The 23,306-nt window shown below is 40.5% G+C and overlaps 1 protein-coding gene across 4 annotated transcripts; it reads right to left on the bottom strand.

Moving 5' to 3' along the window:
• Nucleotides 1-106: 106 nt before the first annotated feature.
• rufy2 (RUN and FYVE domain containing 2) lies at nt 107-23,137 on the bottom strand. Of its 4 annotated transcripts, none has more exons than XM_024802099.2 (20): nt 22,878-23,137; nt 21,297-21,475; nt 17,056-17,229; nt 16,498-16,615; nt 14,935-15,036; nt 14,695-14,818; nt 13,559-13,623; nt 13,387-13,452; nt 12,925-12,994; nt 12,315-12,416; nt 12,033-12,149; nt 11,720-11,812; nt 10,828-10,902; nt 10,635-10,732; nt 5,132-5,251; nt 4,805-4,934; nt 4,566-4,660; nt 3,484-3,532; nt 3,269-3,349; nt 107-3,031 (listed from the first exon to the last, which is right to left on the bottom strand). In XM_024802099.2, the coding sequence occupies exons 2-20, from the start codon at nt 21,370-21,372 to the stop codon at nt 2,888-2,890; spliced, it is 1,899 nt and encodes a 632-aa protein (XP_024657867.1). In that variant the 5' UTR covers nt 21,373-21,475; nt 22,878-23,137; the 3' UTR covers nt 107-2,887. The 4 variants fall into 4 exon arrangements, with proteins under 4 accessions (XP_024657867.1, XP_024657869.1, XP_024657864.1 ...); XM_024802101.2 differs by lacking the exon at nt 22,878-23,137 and adding an exon at nt 21,879-21,983; XM_024802096.2 differs by lacking the exons at nt 21,297-21,475; nt 22,878-23,137 and adding an exon at nt 19,603-20,355.
• Nucleotides 23,138-23,306: the final 169 nt, after the last annotated feature.

Raw genomic sequence — 23,306 nt, 5'->3', positions numbered from 1 at the left:
CATATTGAGGTTATTGAAATAAGAGTCCACATTTTGTTTAAAAAAAGCAAAGCTGATTCAAGTTGAGGACTTGAATCGGCTAGGAAAAAATGACAGGAAGCAGGAACCCATTCTGTGAGTGTTTAATCAGAAACTGCGAAACAGTCAAGACAACAGACTGTTGGCAACAGAGTTAATTTTAAACTGCAAAGTAAGCTAAAGGGCAACGGTGGTAATCAATATTTATATACAATATTATGTATCAACTGTACAAGTCCCACATTAATCTGGGACATTTAAGACAAAAAACAAGACTAGTCTGGGTTCAGCTCGGAAATATCTGCAAATAGATCTTCATGACATGTTTAGACTATATCGGAAACAATTTTATCACTTATTGAAATCATCCCCGGTCTATTGTCTCTTCACTGGAATTACAACATCCAGTACTTTAATGAAGAAAAAAATCAATTTGTAAACTTTGCAAGCACAAAACCAGAATCTGCACTGGAACTCATATTTCAAACTTCCATTCAAAACTCTTAGTTTGGCAACACAAATGCACTATTTTAAAATGGTTAAACTTCCCCTCACGAATGGAGCAGCAGTAAAAAAAACCCAAAAGTGATTCTTTAACATCTGATTGCAACAAACTTCAAGTAAACGGGGGAAAATTCAAAATTTTCAGGCTTATAAAAGTACAAATTAATGTGTATAAAACAAACTCAAATCTATACTTCACCCAGTATGATTGGCAAGTGTTCAAACATATTTTGTAAGTAGGTAACACTCACGTTTACAACCACTAACTTTAGTCGTGAGTTTCTCTAATTTCCAAAAAAACAAATGAACCAGCCACACTGAGAACGACTGAGCTCAAACTAGAGCTGACTGCATCGACCCCTCCTCTTGCTCCTTAAAGCAGCACCCACTGCATTAGTGTCACAAAAACAGTGAAACGTACCTTTAATGTTTTTTTCCCCCCTTGGCTAGTGTTGCTACTCTGAAATATTCTGGGCTCTCGTTTTAGATCCTCAGTGTAGAAATATAGGACTCATTTTGGCAACGTGAAAAGAAGGTAATCACTGCATTTACACAGGCACATATGGCACAAATACCACAAAAAAAAAAGTTCAAGTGCTTTTCATATCCTCACGGGAAACTAGTGTCAGCAGAGCTCAAGCTGCCTGGAGCAGTAAATAGTCTGCAGATTTAGCCTGAAGTGTGACTGCATACAAATCCCATTTATAAAAATGTTCCTGGATTTATAAAAATGTAGTCCTAAGATTTTTCCCAGTGGTTATGCAAAGGAGTCTCAACATTAAATGCATACAGGATGACGAGTTCATAACTAATTTTGCTTGTGCATCTTCCAAGAACCCAAAGCATCTGAAATACGAGATCCCGGTGACTGAAGCTGAGCAACATAGACTGTATATTAAAGATGGAGATCATTTCTGGCTCTCGTGTTGTAATGGCCAGCAGCGAGCTTTCAGAAAGAAGTCAGACTATACAAATCTATTGGAATTTCTTCCTTTGAGCACCCTCATCTATGAAGTTAAACACGTTCCTCATGAGATTGTGGTCTTAATCTCTAGTGTTACATTTCACTAAATACAACATGATCTTTTATTTGTATATTATTGTCCCCATTACAGTAAAAAAACAACAAAAAAAGCAGTTTATGCCTTTTAGGTAGACCTACTTTGTGACTTAAAAACCTGGTTAATCCCTTCCCTTCTGCGCATAGTCCTGTTCAGTCCAACCTGTAGAATCAGTGTGTATAAACGGGGCATCCCCCAAACATCAAGATGAGAAACGAGAAACACTCAGCTCACATAAGGGCTTCGCTAACCAGTGAGTCCATCTTTTATATACAGTCTAAGGTCCCAAAGTGCAACATGTCATGTCAGGACATAACATTACTTCTATGTCAAAGTCAGGTTTAATAAATAACTCCAGTACTTCAGATAAAAAGAGGCCTTTAGCCTATTTTATGAGGCCATGACCATCTTCGTTCTGTGGTGATTTGTCTGTCAACCACCTGCTGCTACAACGGTGACAGAAAGTGATTTTTTTTGTTGTTGTTTTGTGGCACAACTCTTTTCTTCCTTAAACGCTGTCTGAGGCATTTTAACTCTTAATTGAGTTCTTTTAAATCCATCTTAAAAGAAGGTGCAAAGGAGTCCGAGCCGACAGCCGTAGCAAGGCCACCATGCTGCATGTGCAAACTTTAAAATCTCGCCTGTTTGACTATAAAGTTATTGTGGAGACTTTGAGGACTAACAGATGCATTAGAGGTTTGGTTCATAGAACTGTCTGCTTTTAGCTACAAGGAGTGTTCATCATAGTGCAGTTTCACTTCCACCTCTGCAGAGCCGTTTCTGCTTTCATAACCAAGCACTCACCCCCTGAACTTTAACATGAAGTCTTAGAGTTTGAGCTTTTACTTTAGTGACCATTATTTGGAGTAGCAGTTACGACAAATGGTTACCTGGTCATTGGATTGTGCACCATAAACTAAATATGGTTTCTTCGTTATTTTCATTGAGACTTAATATATATATACACTTGGGGCTGACAGTCGTAACTATTAATATTACAGCAGACTCTTCTCTGTCTGACTACAAGGGAAGATATTTTAGACTCTCTGCAGATGTTCTGCATTCAGAGTCAAGCAGCTACATCGACAAGTTAGACAGATGCACATGTCGCTCTTTTCTTTCTTTTTTCCTTCCTTTAAACAAATGACAAATCAAGTGTAAGGATCATAAAATGCATGTGCTCCACCCCTTAGCAGCAAACACTGTAGATATAAGTTGGCATATGGATCCTATACAACACTGAAGAGGTGGTACTCATGAGTGTGACTGGTTCGAGGCCGTCACGGCAGCGGCGCAGCACTCTTTCATGTTGGATTGGAGGAGCATCGCTGCAGGAGGAGGGCGTGGCAGGTGTCACAGACTCGCACTGGTTTGGGAGACGCTGGCAGAGGAAGCTCGTTGTCAGAGCAGCTGTTACAGAAAATCTCCCCACAGTTCCTACAGTGGTGCTGTAGAAAGAGACAGAGAGTAAAACCAACTTAAATGCTTCTGGATTAATTTTACATCCATTAAGATCAACGATTCTTTTAAGTATTTCTTGGGGTCTCTGAGGTTTAAACCTATCTAAAAGATCCTGAAGATCTTTTAGATAAAATGGGTGTAAAATCACAAACCATCCAAAATCATTCAGTGCAGAATACGACCCCGGTTCAAATATAACTATCTGAAGTCAACTTAAGACAGACCTTTCTTCTTGAGATGGAGAACTCCTTCTCACAGAGCTTGCAGTGAGTGGCTTCTTTGTCCTTCAACCAAACCTGACCCCCCTGAAACAAACAACAAACCTGTGTTCTTAAATAGCACACAAACCAAAGTCAGCTTTGCTAACTACACTTATTCTGGGATTTTGCAGCTTCTTCTGATCCTTTTTTTTTTTTTTTTATTAAACTGTCTGAATTACCTGAAGAGCTTTGTTGGCTTCTTTGATGTCCTCAATCTTCAGTTTGGATCTGATTTAGACAAAATGGACAGTTACCAATCGAAGGGCATGAATTTCATTTTGTAGCACACGCAGAGATAAAGAAGATTTTAGCTGTAATGATAATGATATTGCTGTTGTTACAGTTTTTCTGACTCATTAAAACTTCTTAGTCTGGTGCCAAAAACCTTAAATAAAAGTATCAAACTACGTTAAAATTAACTTATTCTCACTAAACACAATTTTCCCAGTGATCTACATGTGATGCGAATGTCTTCTTCTTTTTTACATTAAACAGATGACAGCTTATAATTTAGATTTAAGCCTTAGTCACAGATGTCTAAATGCCTTTGTTGTGTGGCAGTGAAAAGCAAACTGGAAACTAAGGATGCTCATTTTTGCCACTGAAAAAAGAAAAAGGTTTCCATCCATAACTTAAAATGTTCAGTAGGGTATCTCAAAAAATTTGACGGAATAACTCAAAAAATGTTTGAGTCAAAAGCTCAAAATTTTCAAGAAAAGAACTAAAAAGATTTCAACTTAATAAGTCAAAAATTTGTGTTAGTTCTGCCAGTCAGGAAGCCAAAAAAAAGACGTCATTTCAGTGTTACCCAGAAGGAGAAAGGGAGGAATCAGCTGTCCAACAGTTCATCATGACAACATCGATCAATACCTTTTATGCAGTTAAGGAGCCATTCAAAACTGAAGAACCGCCCACCAATTTAATTTGTTTACACTTGCTACACATTGGTAGCTCACTCATGCTGTTAACACCTGATTTTGGCACATGTGTCTGTGTCATGTACTTCCTAGCAGCCACTGGTTGGTCAGTATGACAGTCTTTATAGTTCTCATGCTAGGATTTACTCATAAAAAGGCTCATCTAGAATTGTTCCTATACCACATAATGTACTGTATATCTGATTCATAATCAAGTTTTAATACGCTGCATGAGAAAAATGTGGAAAGGCCAAGACTTATGAGACATTGCCTCACCTCCCTCTAAACTGCTAAGCAACTTTGTTATGGCGAAAAGAGAGCTTTTCAAAATAAAGTTTGCATACTCGCTGAGTTTGGAGCCAAGCTCCTCCAGAGCTTTTTCCTGGTCCTCACAAATGGTCTTCAGCTGAACATTTTCATCCTGGAGACGATGAAACTCCTGGAAAAATCAATCAAAGGGAAGCAAGAAAAGAAAAGGATCAACATATATCAAGTAGACGGAAATATGTACCGTCATAAGCCCAAACACGCAGTTTAAAAAAAACATAGCATCCTGTCCACTATTTATTTTCCCCCATCTCACCTTTTTTAGACCGTTTATCTGCAGCGCCTCTGTGCTGAGCTGAGCTACTGAGTCCCTCTCCCTGTGCAGGTCATTTTGTAACGTCTGCCTCCACTCCCTCTCTATCTTTAGGTCCGTCTCCAGCTGCTGACTACAGGTACAGCACATCCACATGTTTATATCAATAAGAAGGTGAAGGTGACAAAGTAATAGATTATATTATAGCATTCACGGATTCAAACATACATGGAAAAAAAAAAAATCAATGTATCAAGTATTTATGTAAAATTTAGTTAAAGCAGTGTGGGTGGGTGTGTCTTAACCAATCCATGTAGGCGGTTTGCTTACAGTTGCTTTTCTCTGTGTTCGATCTGCCGCTGGAGGCTGTCGGCTTTGTTTGCAAAATCCAGCTTGAAGCGTCTGGTGCCCTCCTCGGCCGAGGTGCGGTGCCGCTCTGCCTCCTGTAATCTGCACCATTATAACCAGGAACAAACTCAGGACCATGGAGAGAAAAAACTGGGAGGGCAGGGAAGAGGAAGTTGGGGTGTAGAGGGAGAAAACAACATAGGGAGATGGGCAGGAGGATGGACAGTAAAGTAAAGGAGGCAAGGCTGAGGCTGGGATGAAGGAAGGTGTTGCAGTTTGAACTGCCAGGAAGTAAAACTGTGAGCAACAAAAGGACGCGTGACTGAGAATTTACCTGTGGGTGTTTAAAAAGAACAATAAGGAACACAAAAAGTGTAAAGACGGCAAAACAAAGATGCATAATCAAACAAAGCGTGGAAATCACCTAGGAGAAACTAATTGGACAAGGAGAGTAAAGGACAGCTCCTCTCACACTGAGTCTCTTTACCGTTGCTTGTTTCAGACAGATTATTTTAAATCACAACTCATGCAAAGCTACTGTAGTCCTCTTCTTTTATTTGCTCCGCCACACTCTGGCATACACCGACTGTTGACTGTTCACATAAAAAAAATGTTTCTAAACACGGCATGCTAAAGGTTTCACAAAAAACTCAAAACATACCCGGCATTTTCAAAACATCTACCTTTATTGATCACGGTGATAAAAGACAGTAGTTGTGAATTTTAAACAGCTGTACTGACTGTTTCTTTTTCTTCAGATTAGAAGTATTAGGAACATGGAGTTAAGAGTAGAATTACTTCCTGATATATCACAAAAGTCAATAAATATGCCAAGACAAACACAATAACGCAGTTCCCTTGACAGGAACTCCAGAGGTTTACAGCTGTGTAACTACAGGTCTTTTCATTTGGATCAGCTGTCTGTTCTGCAGAGACAAAACACACTGACTGATCTAAAGCTGCTGGTCCCACAGAGTAGTATCTAAAAATCTCAACCTGACAACGAGATGAGCTGTGTGCAAATTTATGTATTTTTTTAAAAGACATAGTGCACATATTTACTTTCCACTATATTACTTGAGTGTCCAAATTCTGAGCATGTGATCTAGGCTCTATATAGTGCCCCAACAATGAATGTAAACTACTTTCTGCTGACAATCTCATCAATCCTTACAATTTGTACCTTTACAGTGTCGTGTATCAAGAGAAATGGAGCAAAGTTTTGTGTCTGAAATCTCCATTTAATGCTTACTAACCAGGGGTAAGGTTCGCCATGCAGAGAAAACCGGCAGCAAACTAAAAGCAGCAGAAATTTCTGACTAGACATCTGCAGGGGGACCTCAGTGCCTGATTATGGTGAAATGTAGACAGCAGCAGAAACATTTTGTTTAGATTTGTGATGGTTTTCCTGTTCCAGCGCTTACTTGTGAGCATTAACAGTTTCGGCTGCCTGGGAAGAAAATAAAAACGCTCTTCCTGGTGGAGGAACACACAGCAAAGAACAGAAACGGTTACTCAAACAACTCAGCCAAGACAGTGTTAATGCCTTTAACTATTTTCCTAACAGGTGTGTCTGCATTTTGTTTTTCTATAGTGGCGGGAAGGTCTTTAATGATTAAGTACTAGCACCTTCCACCTTTATTTTTCATCTTGACTAAACGTTAAAGGGACTCGACTCAGCGTTAGCAGGTAAAACCTCTCAGTAGCTGTGACACAAAAGCCGAGCGCATGCCCCTCTAACTCAATGTGATCGATAAATACCTTTATGCTTACATCCAAACAGCCAGCTATCTCACTATCTGTGTTACTGCACATAAACTGACTACTGGAGACAGGAAGAATATGTAGCACTTGTATGTATGAGTGTGCACGCCTGTGCATGTTCATGAATAGTAGTGCATGATTAATTGAAAACGTTTTTTCAGTTTCTATTAAAGTATTAACTGTCTCAATATTGGATCAGTTAAACTGTCATGACAGAGTAAACTTTCCCTCACTTAGCACTAACCATAGACTGTATATAAAAGATGGACCTGGTTTCTGGATCTGAAAACTGAAGTCAGTGCAAACCTGCATACTTTCCAATGTCCAGCAGGGGGCAACCTGTCTGGTTTTGTAACCATGCTTCATTTACTTCATCATAACAAGCAGCTTCAAATAACGCTCATCTTTTACCGCTAATGTCTATTATCTCAGGCATATCTTAAAAAAACTGGCAACATTTCAGCACTGCCAAATATAACAAATGCAATGTGGAAAGAACAGAAAATGCATTGTATATGTAAGTTACAGGTAGCTCGAACACACTACAAAAGAACAGTGAGCAGCACAGCCGCCATGTAGCCAAGGAAGTGCATTAAGATACCACACAGATGTTTTAGATGTCGTAGTTCTTCAAAAGTACAGCAACTCATTTGTAAATCTTATCAAACCTTTCATTAATTTACAGTGCTCATATATTCAATAAGGTGGCCACAAGGATATTAATAAACACTAGTTGTACTTAGCGCTGTGTTCAGTAACCAGCCTCCCCAGCACACTCTACACACTACAGCTGTGCAGAACTAGTTGATTAGATATTTAATGTCAGAAATACTAGCCGATTAAACATATTATCCGTATTTTATTAATACACGAGGAGATTACTAGTTCAAAGAGGTTACAACACCACCGTCCACAACCTGGGGCTGCAACCCAACAATCGCAGGCACCTCCTCCTTTCTCTTTTAATAGAAGTTTAAAAAAAAGCGAGGCGGGAAAGTATTCTGCAGTACTCTGTTTAAAAAAATAACAATCATAGACGAACGTCTGTCAAAATGAACTGAAATATAACCAAGCAACTCAAGTGACGTGTAACCACATTCTGCACCGGGTTGTGGAAGAAACCAAGGCCGCTACTTCGGTTATCCAAAGTCTGCAGACTGTACATGTTTGCAATGTTATACACGGCGGCATTTAAAACATGATTTGATTAGGGGTGTCTGTAGCTCAGGAGGTATGGCAGGTTCAGTCTGTAAGCCAAATATCGTTGGGCAAGATAATAACCCGAAGTTGCTCTTCAATGCATCGGTATTCATCGGGGTATGAATAGATATGATAGAAAGCGTTTAACCATAGAAATAAGTGCTTAGATGAATGGGTGTGAATGATGCTTGTAAAGCGCTTTTAGTGCTCAGAGTAGAAAAGCACTATATAAGAAGCAGTCTATTTACCATTAACACAATTAATGTGATTAATGGTTTCATATAGCTAAAATACAAAAATTCTAATGTATGATAAAGTTTAAGCTTATCATACATACACGTGGTAAATTTTTGGATGTTTTCTGTCTTTTAGAGTAGTCAACTAGTCTAATTTTTCCTCTCATTTAACAACTAGTACGGTAAGTTAACCACTAGGAGCATCCCTACTTTCAACACAGCTACCTCTGAGAGAGGGTGGCATTGAGCCCATAAATGCCTACAGAAACATGGATAAGAAATTAAGTAAATTACAGTTAATGGAGTCAAATACTCTGACAGAATTGCAAAAACGAGTCAGAGATGTGAATAAACCTCTCAGTCATTAGTTTAAAGTCGTCCTAAATGCAGCACGATGTTCAGTTTGTACATTATGATCCATACTAGGAGTCTTTTAGGGTGGGCCTACATAACTTGCGTGTAACATCCCTCCATTTCTTACTCAGATCCTCCCCTCGTTTGTCATGTTTCAAAACACCAAGGTGGCAACAATCAAAGCGCTCAGCTCACAGTAACTACATCCATTTTTTGTATCCAGTCACTGTTGACCAACAAACCTCTTAAAGTTGTTTGGATGCATTTTAACCAAAGATCACGAGACACGGCAATAATCTCTTTGAATCCCAGCACTTTGCTGATGAAGTAAATAAATCAAACATGCAGTCCCAGTTTCACCTGAATCTGTGGCAGCTCTCAGGCCCTAAAACCATCTGAATATTATGTGCAAAAAAACAGGAATGTTCTTCTAAGTAAAGTCCGTTTAGTCATGCGCTCATATCCTCAGAAGGAGATGTCCTTGACTAGCTTATACTGGTGCTCTGTGTCTGTGCTGGCACACTTGACAAATGACATAGCAAGCGTTCTGGTCTGACTGAGCAGATCCTTATCACTGCACAGAGGAGCAGGGATAAAAATCGGGAAACGAAAAAAAAAAAACAACATTAAACATGGAGGTTTCGAGGGAGCAAAATGAATGGATGGAAGTTATAAAAGAGAAACAGAAGGGAGGGAAAAAAGAGGAAAGAAAGGAGGGAAGGAAGAAAGGATGTCAATACATCAGTGGCCCGGGTTATACTTAACACTTTTTGCGACTTAACATCACAAGCACAACAGGAAGTGTAAACGTAAGGCATTGTAATATTCATCTGAGTAAGCTTGAGTAATGAAAAGAAGTTGGAAAAAGAGGGCAAGGAAATGCAGAATATAGATGATTATGACTGCGGCAGATAAATCTGGAATTTCCCAGCTACATCTGCACAACACTGCACTATCAACATGGAAGATTTGAGCCTGGACACAAAGCTTTACGCTCACAACAACTACATGTCCGATTCTCAGGGGGCGATTTTCCATTAGATGTAATAAAGTTATTCTTCATAAGATTAGATTTACTTTATTAAAACGTTTTAGCTACACCACAAAACTCCCACTAATGTGTCCTATAGCACCGGCCTACAAACATCTTTAGGATAGCCAAAAGAAAACATTCACAACCAATCGCAAATAGGATGGAACAGATTTAAACCAATGGGAGAGGAGATGGGAGAGGTGGAGTGTGTTGACTGGAAGACAATGGGCTTGGGTAGGGGAGGGGGGATCATAAAGCATCAATGAACTCGCAGATAAAACCACAAACATGGAGCAGGTACACACTGAAGGACTGAAAGACATGGGCCAATAGCAACAGAGCTGAACATGCATGAGATTTACTGCAGTGTGTCAGATATGATAAATATGGGATTGCAGGGTTTCCACAAGGAAACTAGTAATAACATATTGAACTATTGTCTTGATGCTAGGCATCTGCCTAGTGGCTCTGCTCCCCTCTGAAGAAGAAAAAAAAAATCAAAGTTTTTGTCTTTTTTTTTTGTAACCACTGCACAAATCAAAAACAATTAAATGTTTAGGGAGAAGAGAAAGGTGCATTTCTACTTGTTTGTTATGTTTTATGTGACTTTTATTACTTCTATGGGCTACCATCAACCAATCTGCCCTATAGAACATATTGATTAATAATCATAGTCCCAATTCTTTTCTGTTTAGAGTTATTTACACTGAAACATAACAACATCATCAAAAAAAATTCTCAGAAATATCAAACTTACTTTTCTAAAGAGGCATAAAGTATTATCAGCTTAACTTAAAGGTTCAGAAGTCTGAACAGAGCAGCAGAGAACATGGTGTAAACACCTGGACGTGAAACAAAGGGGACAAAGTGCTTTGCATCCAGAGGCTGTGTGTCTCACCTTTGCTCCAGCTGCTTCATGGTGGCAGTGATCTGATTGGTCTTCTCCTCCAGACGACTGATCACATCATTCTTCTTCTTCATTTCCTCGTCAGACGACTTAAAAAAAAAGAAAAAGGGAAGTAGTAAGGATTACTATAGTTCTGTTATTTCTGGATCTTAAACATTATATGACGATGAGTGTGTGCTTGTACCTGCATCTTCTGGTACATTTCTACATTGATGGCTTTGACCTCATCCAGCTGCTGTCTCAGTCCAATCAGTGTGTCCTATTAATGAAATCAGAGACTTAGCTGTGTTCTGGTCCAGTATTGGCTGTCTTCTTTACGCACACATGCATGTTTTTTGTTTTTTTGACTTACTATAGCAGTTACAGAAAACTGGACGCTCATATTAAACATTCCCTGTGAGACTTCAGACGGCTCTAAATGCTCTGCAACCAACAAGTTCTTCTACTCTTCTTATCAAAGAAAGCAGATAATTATTACTGGCTGCAATCCAAGATAGTGAAGTTAAGTTTGGGTTGACTGCAGGACAAGATTCTCTGTAGAGAAGCAACTGAATGATATAAAGAATCTGCATAACATCAGACTGACCAGTGAGTCACCTGGTAGGGAACACATTAGACTGGAAGCAGCGAGCTGGTTAGCAGTGACTGAACATTAAAATCAGGAGTGTGAGGGTTATAAATTGATCCTAATCACAGATTGGGTTATTTGTTTTACCAACAAAAGTTAAAAAAAAAAAAAAATACTGGCATTCACCAGTGCTACCCCTCAGCCTCCTAGTCAATACACCTACGGTATCAATTTGAAAATCCTAGGTCACCTCCTTATCACGTTCACAAGACTTTCAGAAAACTCATCCCATTCAGAAACTTGGGAATCCATGTTGCCCACCCACCCGGCAGGGTGATGACAATATCCCATCAACCTTTTTTGAACAGGTAATGATGGCTGACATTTTCTATCCATTGCAGTTGGAATTTTAATTATGTTTGCATCTCCTCACAAAGATGAATTAATGCCGCTGCTTCAGTATCAGTAAGTAAGAATCTGTTCTGAAAAACAAAATATTTGTTCTTACCTGTTTTTCGTGAATATCTTTCTCCAGAAGTTTCATGGCGAGCTCCATTTCCTGCTTCATCGACACCTGGACCACCAGCTCATTCTCCACATCCTGAAAATGGCAAAATGCATAAATGTAATGTTTGTTTATAATGACGTCATGAACACATTCTACACACACACACACATTCTACACACACACATTCTACACACACACACACACACACACACACACACACACACGCACGCACACACACACACATTCTACACACACACACACACACACACACACACACACACACGCGCACACACACGCACGGCCACTGTCTGACCTGTCTGAGCTGACACTCCTCTTTTAGCTGTCTTCGCACCTCGTTGTACATCTCATCCAAACCCTGACGAGACTGTTTGTACGTGTCTCTCTCCACTGACACGTCACCTTGAGTTAACTAAATTAAAAAATTAAAATAAATAAAAAAATTAAAAAATAAATAAATAAAAAAAAAAACACCAATAGGGAAACTTTATATGGATGGATTGTAAGACCTAATTTCCGTTTCACTTTTAGTTGAAAAAATAACATTCAGAAACGTTCATTTTGTGACACAGTGTACCTCTAAATGTTGCTGCGTCTTCAACAGAATGAGGGTGTTTTCACTCCTCAGCTGCTGGTTTTCTTCCTGCAGTTTGATGATGTTGTTCTTGGCTATGGCTAACTGCACACACAAACATATCCACATGTATTAGGAAACATGTTTAAAACCTAAAACATTAAAATCTAGTATGGTATAAATGGATATCACAAGTAAAAGACTGTCTTCACTTGTTTTGCAAATTTAGGTTTCTTCTACCCACACACATTGGACATTTTGCTTAGCAAATGGTCCCAAAAAAGGCAAATTCGTAGATTTCTCTTAAATAAGCTTAAACACAGATTTGTTGGCTTTACTGTACATGACTTAAAGGAGTAGTCACCCTTCAAAAGCGCAGTTTGAAAAAGAAAAACCCTGATAAGAAACTCCAAATTTGGCTGGAGGATTACAGCTTAAAGGTTAGACATACCTCAAACCTCTAACCAAGTGGTGTCACTAGAGAGCTGCATGTGCAACCGTGTAACTTGGTGACACAGACACTATTATACTCCAAATATACTCTATGACTTTAATGTGTAACAGACAAATGCTTCTCCACACAGGTGACAGGTGGGTGATTATTGGTTCTCACCTCCTCAATGAGTTTAGAGTTGGACTTCTCTAGAGAGTCGACTCTGCCCTGAAGCCCGTGAACTGTGGAGCTGCATGAAGAAACAACATTATGGTGGGCCTCTGACCTCTATATGAGTTTCATTAAATTAATGTGCAAACATTTAATATTTCGTATATGAAACCAGGACTGCAGTAGCTGTAATATAATCACAGCCGCCACACAAGTAGGGTTTATTTAAAATTGTTAGCATTAACGAAAGACTCAGATTAGTCTCCGTTCATTACTATCAAGTCTGTGAGAAGACAAAAGTTGGATTTCTAAACCACCCAGACGGGTTTAATCTCAAACTCTGGAATACTTTTATTCTGGGAAGTGTTGTGGTAAAAATACAAAAACTTCCTGCAACTTCCTGTCAGTTATTAACAGCACAATCTGCAGGTCCTCCAGCACACAGGTCTGTTTCCAGTACAAATGTCTTACTTGAGCTGTCGGTTCAGTTCCTCTACATAATTCTTCTGATCCAAGATGGATGCTATCTGGCTATTCCTGTTGTCATAGAAACAGACACAAGAGAAAGAGAGCTGCATCACATTTGGGGAAAGAAACCAGCTGCATCAAACCGAGGAGAGAGAAGAAGAAAAAAAAACTGTACCTCTCTTCACTCCTGTAATCATCTATGTCATTCTTCAAATACATGGAGAAGTCGATCACCCCGACCTTAAATGAATAAAACGAAGGCGCTAGTATCACTCAGAGGCAGGCATGTTGCTTTTCACAACGACTGCACAAACATCAATTTGAAGGAATTTGAAGAAATCCAGACCATTTACAGAAATTAGATGCCTACAAGCACATGTTGACTTATTCAAAAGTCACAAAACAAACACAATATATGCAATTTGTAACTACAAAAATGTATCAATTAACCGCATGCATGCATAAAAGCCACCGGCTTGCTATAGCACTATTAAAATGGTGAGTTGGAGAAGAGCTGATAAGAACTTAAAGGAAAGTTAAAGTAAACCAAGTCCCCATCCTTTGGTTTCATCCTGTCAAAGGAGAGGATGTTATCTGTTAAATGACCTCAAAAATTGAAACATAGTACTGCTCTCATTTCATTTCTGCCCAGTCAAGCTCTCTACAGGTGCTTGGCTTCTACGGTGAAACACAGATCAAATGAGAGTCTTACACACACTTTTAGACACACTAGATGCAGCTGTAGATGTATTCAGGTTTGTGTAATCTGCTGTCCTGGGCTAACGGTTGAGGCAGGATTGGTTTTCGTCACCTCTAGCCAACACAAGATTTCTGCTACCTAATGAAACATGCAGGGCTTTGGGTGTTGTGTCTACATCTTTATATTTAGGCCTCTGAGGCTGCAACATGAACTCCAGTGGCTCTGAATTTTGTTTATTGCGCCTTTAATCAAAATCACGATTAAAAGAAAGAAGAAGGAGAATTTAAAAAAGGCAGTTTCCAATTGATTAATACTGAAAATAAATATTAAGAGAGAACACAGACTGTTTTTACAAAGGGAGTCAGAGATGCAGAGATAAAATAACTTAAACTGGCAATCACACTTCCTGAAACCACACAACAAAAGATAAACTGCTTATGCTCAAAGGTCACGTAGTACAGGACAAATGAGTAACATTCTTTGCTCCACTGACACAAAACACCACCCTCTGGTGCTTGGTATGGTGTAAGCAGGAAATTAAATAAAACTGGCTACACAGCAATGTCAGACTTTTTCTAATATCAAAATATTTCTCCCCGTCAGTGGCATACCTGAGAGTCCAGGTCCTCGCCTTTCACACACAGGTTAGCATCGATGACGTTAAGGCCCACCAGCAGGCCCACGATCACTGCTCCCTCCTCCTCCAACATAAGAGCCGAATTCTCATAGAAATCACTGAGGAAGCAAGAGATGACATCATCTGTTACCCTCAACGGCCTGAACAGTCAATCGGCAATGTTTCATTATAAATATATAATAATATTCACATATACACATTCTCTCTGGTGTACCTGAGCAAGTCTTTTCTGGTGATGAGAAGTCGCAGGTAGTCGGCCAGCCGTTTCTGCATGAGAGCCAGGCGCAGCCATGCTCTGGCTCTGCCTAATGGAGTCCTGGAAACAAACACCAGTGATAAGGTTGGATTTCAAGGTGTTTCTGAGGGTCTGTCTACTCAAGTCTGCTGTAGTTAGATTCTATTTAACCCTGACTCTTGTTACTGTTCATCATCTATGAGATGGGAACAAGAAAGTGCAGCATTCAGTATTTTCTCTTAAAGTTTGACAGAGATTTCGAAACATTTTCTAAATACTGAATACAAGCTTTTTCTATTTTCAGTGTATTGGTGTTCTCTCTCAATCCGAACATCCAAAACTTTGCTTTCTTTGTGGGCACAGACACTGTTTGAGCTTCCTTGTATCAAACCTTTGCGTCGGCACTCAGCGTTGCTAAAATCCTGCTTTTTTGCACGTCTGTTGCTCTTACTCAGTCCCAGCAAAGGAAACAGACTCTGTTCTCTGTGTGAAACAACACAACTGTTCCTCATTTAGGACCAGATCAAACTCGAGAACTTAAAGCGTGGCGTGGAAACTGTCCATGAACGAGGTTTAGCGTAATCCTCCTCGCTAGATCCACTGAAGGACACACCTTCAGTATGAATGCAGGACACGACACTTTTTGTTGTTGCTAAACACATCACTTCCAAACTACATAAAGGTTGGTCCTGCTCTATCGCTAACATTATTTTTCTGAATTTTCAGAAGTTTCTGCCAAAGACAGTTCCACGTGTCACATGTTCAGAAATTGTGTCGATATGAAAGAAGAATAGGGAAATAGGAAGAAATGAAGCGGCAGAACGATCAAAGGTGAAGTGAAAGTAAACACCCAGGTACTTCCCTGAGCTGGCTCACGTCACATTCTCATTTCAGCGTTGATTTGCAGTCTCACACTAAATCCCTTGTTTGCTTTTACACCTGTGCACTGCTCTCTGTGTTTGTGTCACAAGTGGAGCTGATCATGAAATTTGAGCTAAGAGAGCTACTACCCTGTTTTGCTGAAATATAGAAAAGAATGAAGCCTGTAAAATGAGATAACAACCTGTGTCTTCACTGGAAAAACACTAGCTCCTGCATTAGCATTAACAGCAAGCTAGATGTAGTTAAAACCTTATTACATTGGCGCGATATGGCAGCCTCGCTTCTGTCAGTCTGCCCCAGGGCAGCTGTGGCTACAACTGTAGCTTGCCTCCACCAGTGTATGAATGTGAGAGTGAATGAATAGTGGAATTGTAAAGCGCTTTGGGTGCCTTGAAAAGCGCTATATAAATCCAATCCATTATTATTATTATTATTATTACTACATTGATTTAACAGAGGCATTATCTGTGCTCTAATCAGTAAAATGTTTACACAGAAAAGCAGATAATTCACGGCTGTGTCATGAGATGTATAGCGCTTTTTCTGGAGAGGTGTATGTAGTACTATAAATCAAGCTTTACTTCTGATTATGATTGCACGGTGGACGAGAGGTCAAGCCATATGAGAGCAAACGTGTGTGTAAATACATGTACTTCTTACTTAAGTCCTGGCAGGTCTCGTACGGACGCTGAGATCTCTGCCGCTTCGGGACACAGTTTCTCCACCAACTCCAGAGGACCCCACAGGGACTTATTAAAACCCAGAAAGGACTTCTTCACTGGAAAAAGAAGAAAGCAGGAAAAATCAGACATCACAGATTCCCAGCTTACACATAAAATTAACGCCAGCAGGAGCAACAAACTAAATCACAAAGTTGGAACAAAAACTGGCCAGAATATGGAGATTTATGAGTCACTGAGAGACGTAAGACCACTGAACAAATGCTCTCCATCATGGACAAGACATCACACCTGCTCATATACTACAGAGGCACCAGAGCTTATTATCACTCAGATTTATTCAATCCCACTGCCATAAAGAACACCTCGAGAAATCGCTCCTGCAGTTCTCTATAAAACTTATAAATTGAATCAAACTCTCTTTTTCAGAACTGTGGATATTATTTATTAAACACAGTAATTCCCACTGCACGTTCAGTAAACAACAATAACAAACAATCTATCGTGCAGTACACTAGCACAACGCTGACATCTTTACCTCTGAGCCCGTGTTTGAGGCAGTGCTCCATGACCACAAAGAACTGCTGGAGAGGGGGGTAGTCTGAGTCCAGGGTCCGCCCGAAGCTCAGAGCCGACTCGATCAGACCTTTGATACTCAGCTTGGCCATATTCAGTAAGTTAGCTCGTTCCATAGCCATGGGATCTCGCAGGGCTGCGGGAAAACAAATGGCAAACACTTTTAAAAAATATCCATGGCTTTACATTTTCCTCGTACAGAAATACAGATTTAGAAAGAAATTATATGGAGTCTATTACATTCTCTTAAGAACTCCATGCAGAGTTTAATCTAGGTTTAAACACAGCCACTGCACAGCAACAAGAAATAACTATTAAGAATGATTTATTTACCTTTACATAACACATTATTTCTTTTGTACACACAGAATGCAGATAGAAATTAAAAGGTAACTATCTCTCAGCAGGAGCGCCACCAGATTTTTTTCATAAGGGTGGCCATATTGATAGCACAGAAAATAGGTACACCAAATAAGATTTTGAAATCTATAATAATCTGTTTTGATTGACCGATTGATTGACTAATTGACTGACTGAAAGTCCCAACCATTAGTTAATGATTGAAAAGGAAGAAGCTTAAGAGTCGCTCTCCCAGAATAGAGTTAGCTTAAAGAGCAAACTTATTCAGGAAAAACAAATAAGTATTAGATCATGTAAAACTGAAAACTGTTGCCTGTCTCTATGTTGGCCCTGTGATCTGTCCAGGGATTGGCACCAGTTTTTCTGCAACCTTATTACATTATTACCAACACAGGACAGTTTTGCCAGGGGGTGGGGTGCAAATTTGGCCCCCACTTGGAGGCGCCCCTGTTTCTCAGAGATTTGCGGGGCTTCATTTAATGATCATTTTCAAGATGTCTCACTTTAAAAGCTTGACAGATTGATGATGTTTTTGTCAGAGGGCTAAAAAACTGAGTCAGAAGGGGTTAATGTCATACAGCTGGTAATTATCAGAGACAAGCTTGCTATACTGAGTAAATACCTTGACGTCAGGTTGCATATTTGTAATATTTTCTGATAGTCTACCTGAACAGATCAGAAATGTGTTAACAAATCTTTGTCCCAGTTCTGCACCCATTATGGAAATTATCCTAGGCATGAAAAGCCAACATCCCAGAGAGGTAAGGCTTTTAACTAGACAACCCAGTTAATGTAAAGCCAAACAGCAGAACAGGACACAGCAGGGTCAGGTGAAAGCGTGCAGATATGTTGCCTAGCACCGTTAATTGCAGTGACAGGTTGGCCCTAGAGGGAAAGACTTATCAAACCAGGTCATGTAAAGCTGTTGATACTAAAATGCTTAACACATGTACCATTATGAACGTTAAGGAAGCCTATTATACTCGACTTTATTTGCTGCTCATATTACACATGAAATAAAAACCCTCTCAAAAAACAAACAAACAAACAAAAACAACAGGTCAGTTAGGCGGTCAAATGCTTCATTACAGATATTTTTCTAAACACTTGTCTCTGCATGATGTCAGTGAGTGCAAATATCCACAGCAGGTTTCTGAAGCTGGCCACGAGCCAAATTTGAAAACAACAAAACACATGTCAAACATTTGAAAAAGGTTTAAAGTGTTTACTATCCCTGCATCAGAACATTTATTCAACTTAGCTGTTTTTGTGCCCTACCAATAATGTCCGCCCCTCAGTTTAAAAATCACTTGGTTAAAGAGGTGTAAGTGGTTTAAAATAGCTCCTATCAGACAGATGACCTGATGGACAACACCAGTAGATTGGAGAAGACAAATAAGGACCACTTTGATCTGTTAACCATGCAAAGTTACTCTAGTAGAGCCAAATAAGAAATGTGCATATACTGTGCCTTTGAGCAGCTAAATTGTCTTGAGTGTTGCCATAAATCATGACAATCTTTCCACAGATACATCTTCATCAGACTAAAACACAGAGGTGATGCAAAGCAATTAAAAGCAACAAGCTCACTCGTCGCATAAGGCTGGAAGTTGCAGGGGTTTAAAATTCGTGCTAACAATGCAAGCATTTATCAGAAATAACTGTTAACTGCCTGTTTCATCCTTAATTCAAACACAAGTCCGTGATGTACATCTGAAACCAGCCAGATTATTTATAGCTCTGAGTGTGGGAGGTGATGTGGTGACAGAGACAGACACTCGGGCTGCTGGGCAGAGGCAGTAAAGCTCTACAGTTACTGATTTTGTGAGATCACCAATAGGGTGACAACACATGCAGCTAACAGCTCTGCAGCATGATACAAACCCCGGGGGATGCAGAGGGGCATTTTCCATTTGCACCAACGCAGCATGTGATGTTGCAGGCAGTAAAGCTCCAGAACAACTAATAACAATAAGGCATGGGGACCTATTGTGCAAAAATCATACCGTTAGAAGTATCAATTAACTTAATTAGCGACTGTTTTAACGTAACCAACATCCAAATTAGTTACTGGATGTCATCAGTCTCGTCATCAGTAACCAGGCAGTCCTTCACACCCTCACGGCCCGAGAAGCTCATCAAACTCTACCTTGGACGGCCCAGTCTCCTGGCAGGGACGTCCTGTGTTCCGACACTTTGGGCAGGACGTGAATGCTTCCTGAAATGGTCTCGGACGCCTTTCTGGCCAAAGCGAAGATAGGAGCCTGCCATCGCCCGTCTCCTCCACCTCCTCCTCTCACTGTGCTGCTGCTGTTAGCTTTATCCCCTGCAGCAGCCTTCTCCTCCTGAAGCCTCAAAATCCCAAATACCTGGGATTTATCCTTGCTGCTGTCCGCTTCGGACAGAGACAGGTCGTGCTCTGCTGACGATGCCATGTTCAGGCGCTGAAATGACTGTAGCTAGGTGTGCTCTCCGCTGCGAAAACAGCCAGATTCAAACGGTTTTGCTAACCGTCGGCGAGCTAGCTTTGATGCTCAATTCCTCTGGCAAGCATAATGACAATCGCTGCGTATATGTCTATTAAAAAAATACCTGTGATGGCACTGGGCAAAGCAATGACAGCTCTAACCAGAATCAAAACCTGTCGTTACGTCTCCGAGCTCCAAAACGTATATTTGGCGCCGCTCTCGCTACATGATGAAGGTGAGCGCAGGTGCCGACCGCACAGAGAACCGCTGCTCAGTAAACGTGTATTTTCTATACATCGTGGTGGCGTAAAGATTTGTTTACAGCCAGCAGACCTAACCGATAGTTGGCGTCTCCGCCGTGCCACTGCACCCGCCCGAGGGGAGGTGTCACACACGGCTCACAAGACACACAAAAGGGAGCACTACGTAATGATTTTAGAGCCTGCTCTGCCGCCCCCTGCTGCTGGAAACGGGAACTGCAGCTCTGCCCGCAGGTGGAGCGTGTACAGAAAAATAACAGGCTCCTTCCGAATAAAATCTGTCTTCTTTCTTGCTACCTTTAGGGGTCGCCACAACGGACCACCTGCCTTAATCTCACCCTAGCATCCTCCTGTGTCACACCAACAACCAACATACATGTCCTTCACAAAATCCATGAGTCTTCTCTATGGTCTTCCACTTTTCCTCCTGCCTGGCAGCTCCACATTCAGCATCCTTTGCGCAATGTATCCACTATCCCTCCTGTGCAAATGTTCAAACCATTTCAACCTTGTCTCTCTTTGCCTCCAAACTGCTCAACTTGAGCTGTTCCTCTGATGTACTCATTTCTAGTCTTGTCCATCCTAGTTACTCCCCATGAAAATAAGCTCTGTAACCTCTCTTGTGCAGTCAGAGCAGATCGCCGATGTCTTCCCACCCCAACCTTGAACTCATCTACCATGGCGTCCCCTGCCCTCTATACTAAACCTACAGTAGAAAATTCTTAAATAGCAATGCAGAAGCATATTAAAAAAGAACAGTGGAAATCATAAACACCCCCACACAGTCACCAGTATAGAGAAAGAAGACAAATATTGGCAGAGAGCACAGCTAAATGGAAAACTTGATTAGGTTTAGAGCTGATACTAAAGGCTGCAGCTAATAATCATTTTATTTTCAAATAATCTGAAAAAATAAAATGCCATTCAGCAGATTCACTGAACACAACAGCATAAAAATGAAGCATCATCAAACTTATTTGCCATTGTCAGTGGCTGGTTTTCTAAATCCCTGAACATCCTATTAAACTCTTGTACCTCACCTGTTTTAAAGCAGTGATTTGTGGGTAAGCCACTGTTTTTCAATGTGAGAGACCAAACAGAAATTTCCATCATACCTTGGCTGTAGGCTAACCGCTCCATACTCTCACTATGAGTGATGCCCCAGCGGTGGAGACTCTGAGGGGAGTACATGATGAGTAGGGCTCTTTTCTGCCCACTGGGAACTGACGAGTAGATCCTCCCTCCTGAAGTTGTCCACTCTGATCCGTCAGCTCCACAGTCAGCTTATCCACTTCTGAGGAACAGATAGTAAAGAGGGTAACAGACTTTTAAGCTCTTTAAGATTAAATTACATTAAGTGATTGGCATTATTTTGACTTCTTTCATACATAAGACCACCTAAAGTCATACATTGCTAGCATTTGTTCACCGGCACACCAGGATGTGAAGATGTGGATGGTTTTGAGGTAAACACACTCTGATTATCTGCTGCACTTCCTCTTTTTAAATCCTCATTTTGATCACTGACCCCCAAAACACATCACTCACATATACAAATCCTTTGATGTTAATAATAATATATGCTAAAAGTACCTTTGCTCAAGTATTTCATTTATCCTAAAAACTAAATTTCCCAAAATGTAAGTGTATTTAAGTAAAAATACACTCACCACCACATTTAACAAAAGGCTTTTTACCTTTTCTTTCAGCTATAAGGAATGCATCCACTGGGCCACCGCCTTTCCATCATACAGATCTAAAAGCCTCCAACCACACCAGCAGCACAATCCATTACAGTTGTGGCAGCATAGAGGGTTATAACACACTACACAACAAAGAGCACTGTTTCTCCTCTCTCTCTCCATGTCTCTCTAATACCTCAGGGCTGACCAGGAATCATATGACCAGGTTTGTGCAGATCTGTGCATTCCCTGAATGCTACCACCATTAATTCTCAGAATCTTCATTTGTCAGTTCAGTCAGTAGAGAATAAAAAATTCAGGCTTCTGCTATCTCAGTTTTTTTTCCCATACCTCACTGAATTTGTCTGTATCCATCTTTATGTCGTGTTTGTTAGAGTCACCGAGTATAACCATGACTGTATAACTATGCATCACCGTTCAAGTTAAAATGCACTGGATTTTAAATGTAGTTATTCTTTTATTTCATATTTTAGAGCAGTAGCTTTAATACATTTCAGTTAAAAACTTCTTTAGAACCAGAGCTGTATCATGTTCCCGTCTATCTCCTCCCTCCATCCATGAACCACACCTAAACATTCTCACTACACACCACTTCCAGCATGGTGTGTTTTTGTGCCATTTGACAATCCCTGGGACACGCCCTTCTGCCCGAGAGACAGCACAATGAGCCAATTGACATCCCCCACTGGAAGCTCTTTCCACCAATAGGGGTGTGGTACTGTTTCATCGTAGTAGGCAGCCATTCATTGTGCAGCAATGCTGCTGCAGTTGGAGTGGTGCTGTGATCACACTCTGACAGAGTCACAGATTTATTAATATTAGTTTCAATGACAAGGAGCAAGGAGGATATCAGGAGTGACACATCTTATAAATAGAAAACACAGTATAATTACAACATGCACACTACAGATTACAGTATGTGTGACAGCTAAGTATCACTCCACCACTCATAATGTGCCGTCGTTACTTAAACATGTGGATGGTGCATCTCACCTCAACAGGGAAAAGCGGTGCGTTGATCCTCGGTTATCGGTTATGTCAGCGTCTCAGCAATCTGTAATCCGGTCACTTTCAGGTGATGACTCTGTGAAAGATTGGTTTGATGTACATCAAAGGTTCACCTTATCCATCCAGTTACCAGCTCCCAGTCATCTGGCGACAATAATCTGTCTATCTCGCAGGTGGTGTATGGATGCAGTATCACAACATGACTGTCTGTAGTTCAGGAGGAGTAAGCCGGTACACGCTTGGGGGATATCACCGACAGAAACCACAATCATCACCCCACATAGCACCCAATGACAAGAGAGCAGGGAAGCTGTATGGGGGAGGGGTTTAGGAGTAACACAAGCAAGAACAGAGAGGAGGCTGAAAAGGGGATAAATACAGCAGAGATGAAGGGGAGCCGACAGAAGACACAAA

This window comes from Maylandia zebra, linkage group LG1 (genome assembly GCF_041146795.1).
Source record: "Maylandia zebra isolate NMK-2024a linkage group LG1, Mzebra_GT3a, whole genome shotgun sequence".
In the NCBI taxonomy this organism is placed as follows: domain Eukaryota; kingdom Metazoa; phylum Chordata; class Actinopteri; order Cichliformes; family Cichlidae; genus Maylandia; species Maylandia zebra.
Note: the sequence above shows the minus strand (reverse complement) of the source record. Positions and strands in the feature narration are given on the sequence as shown.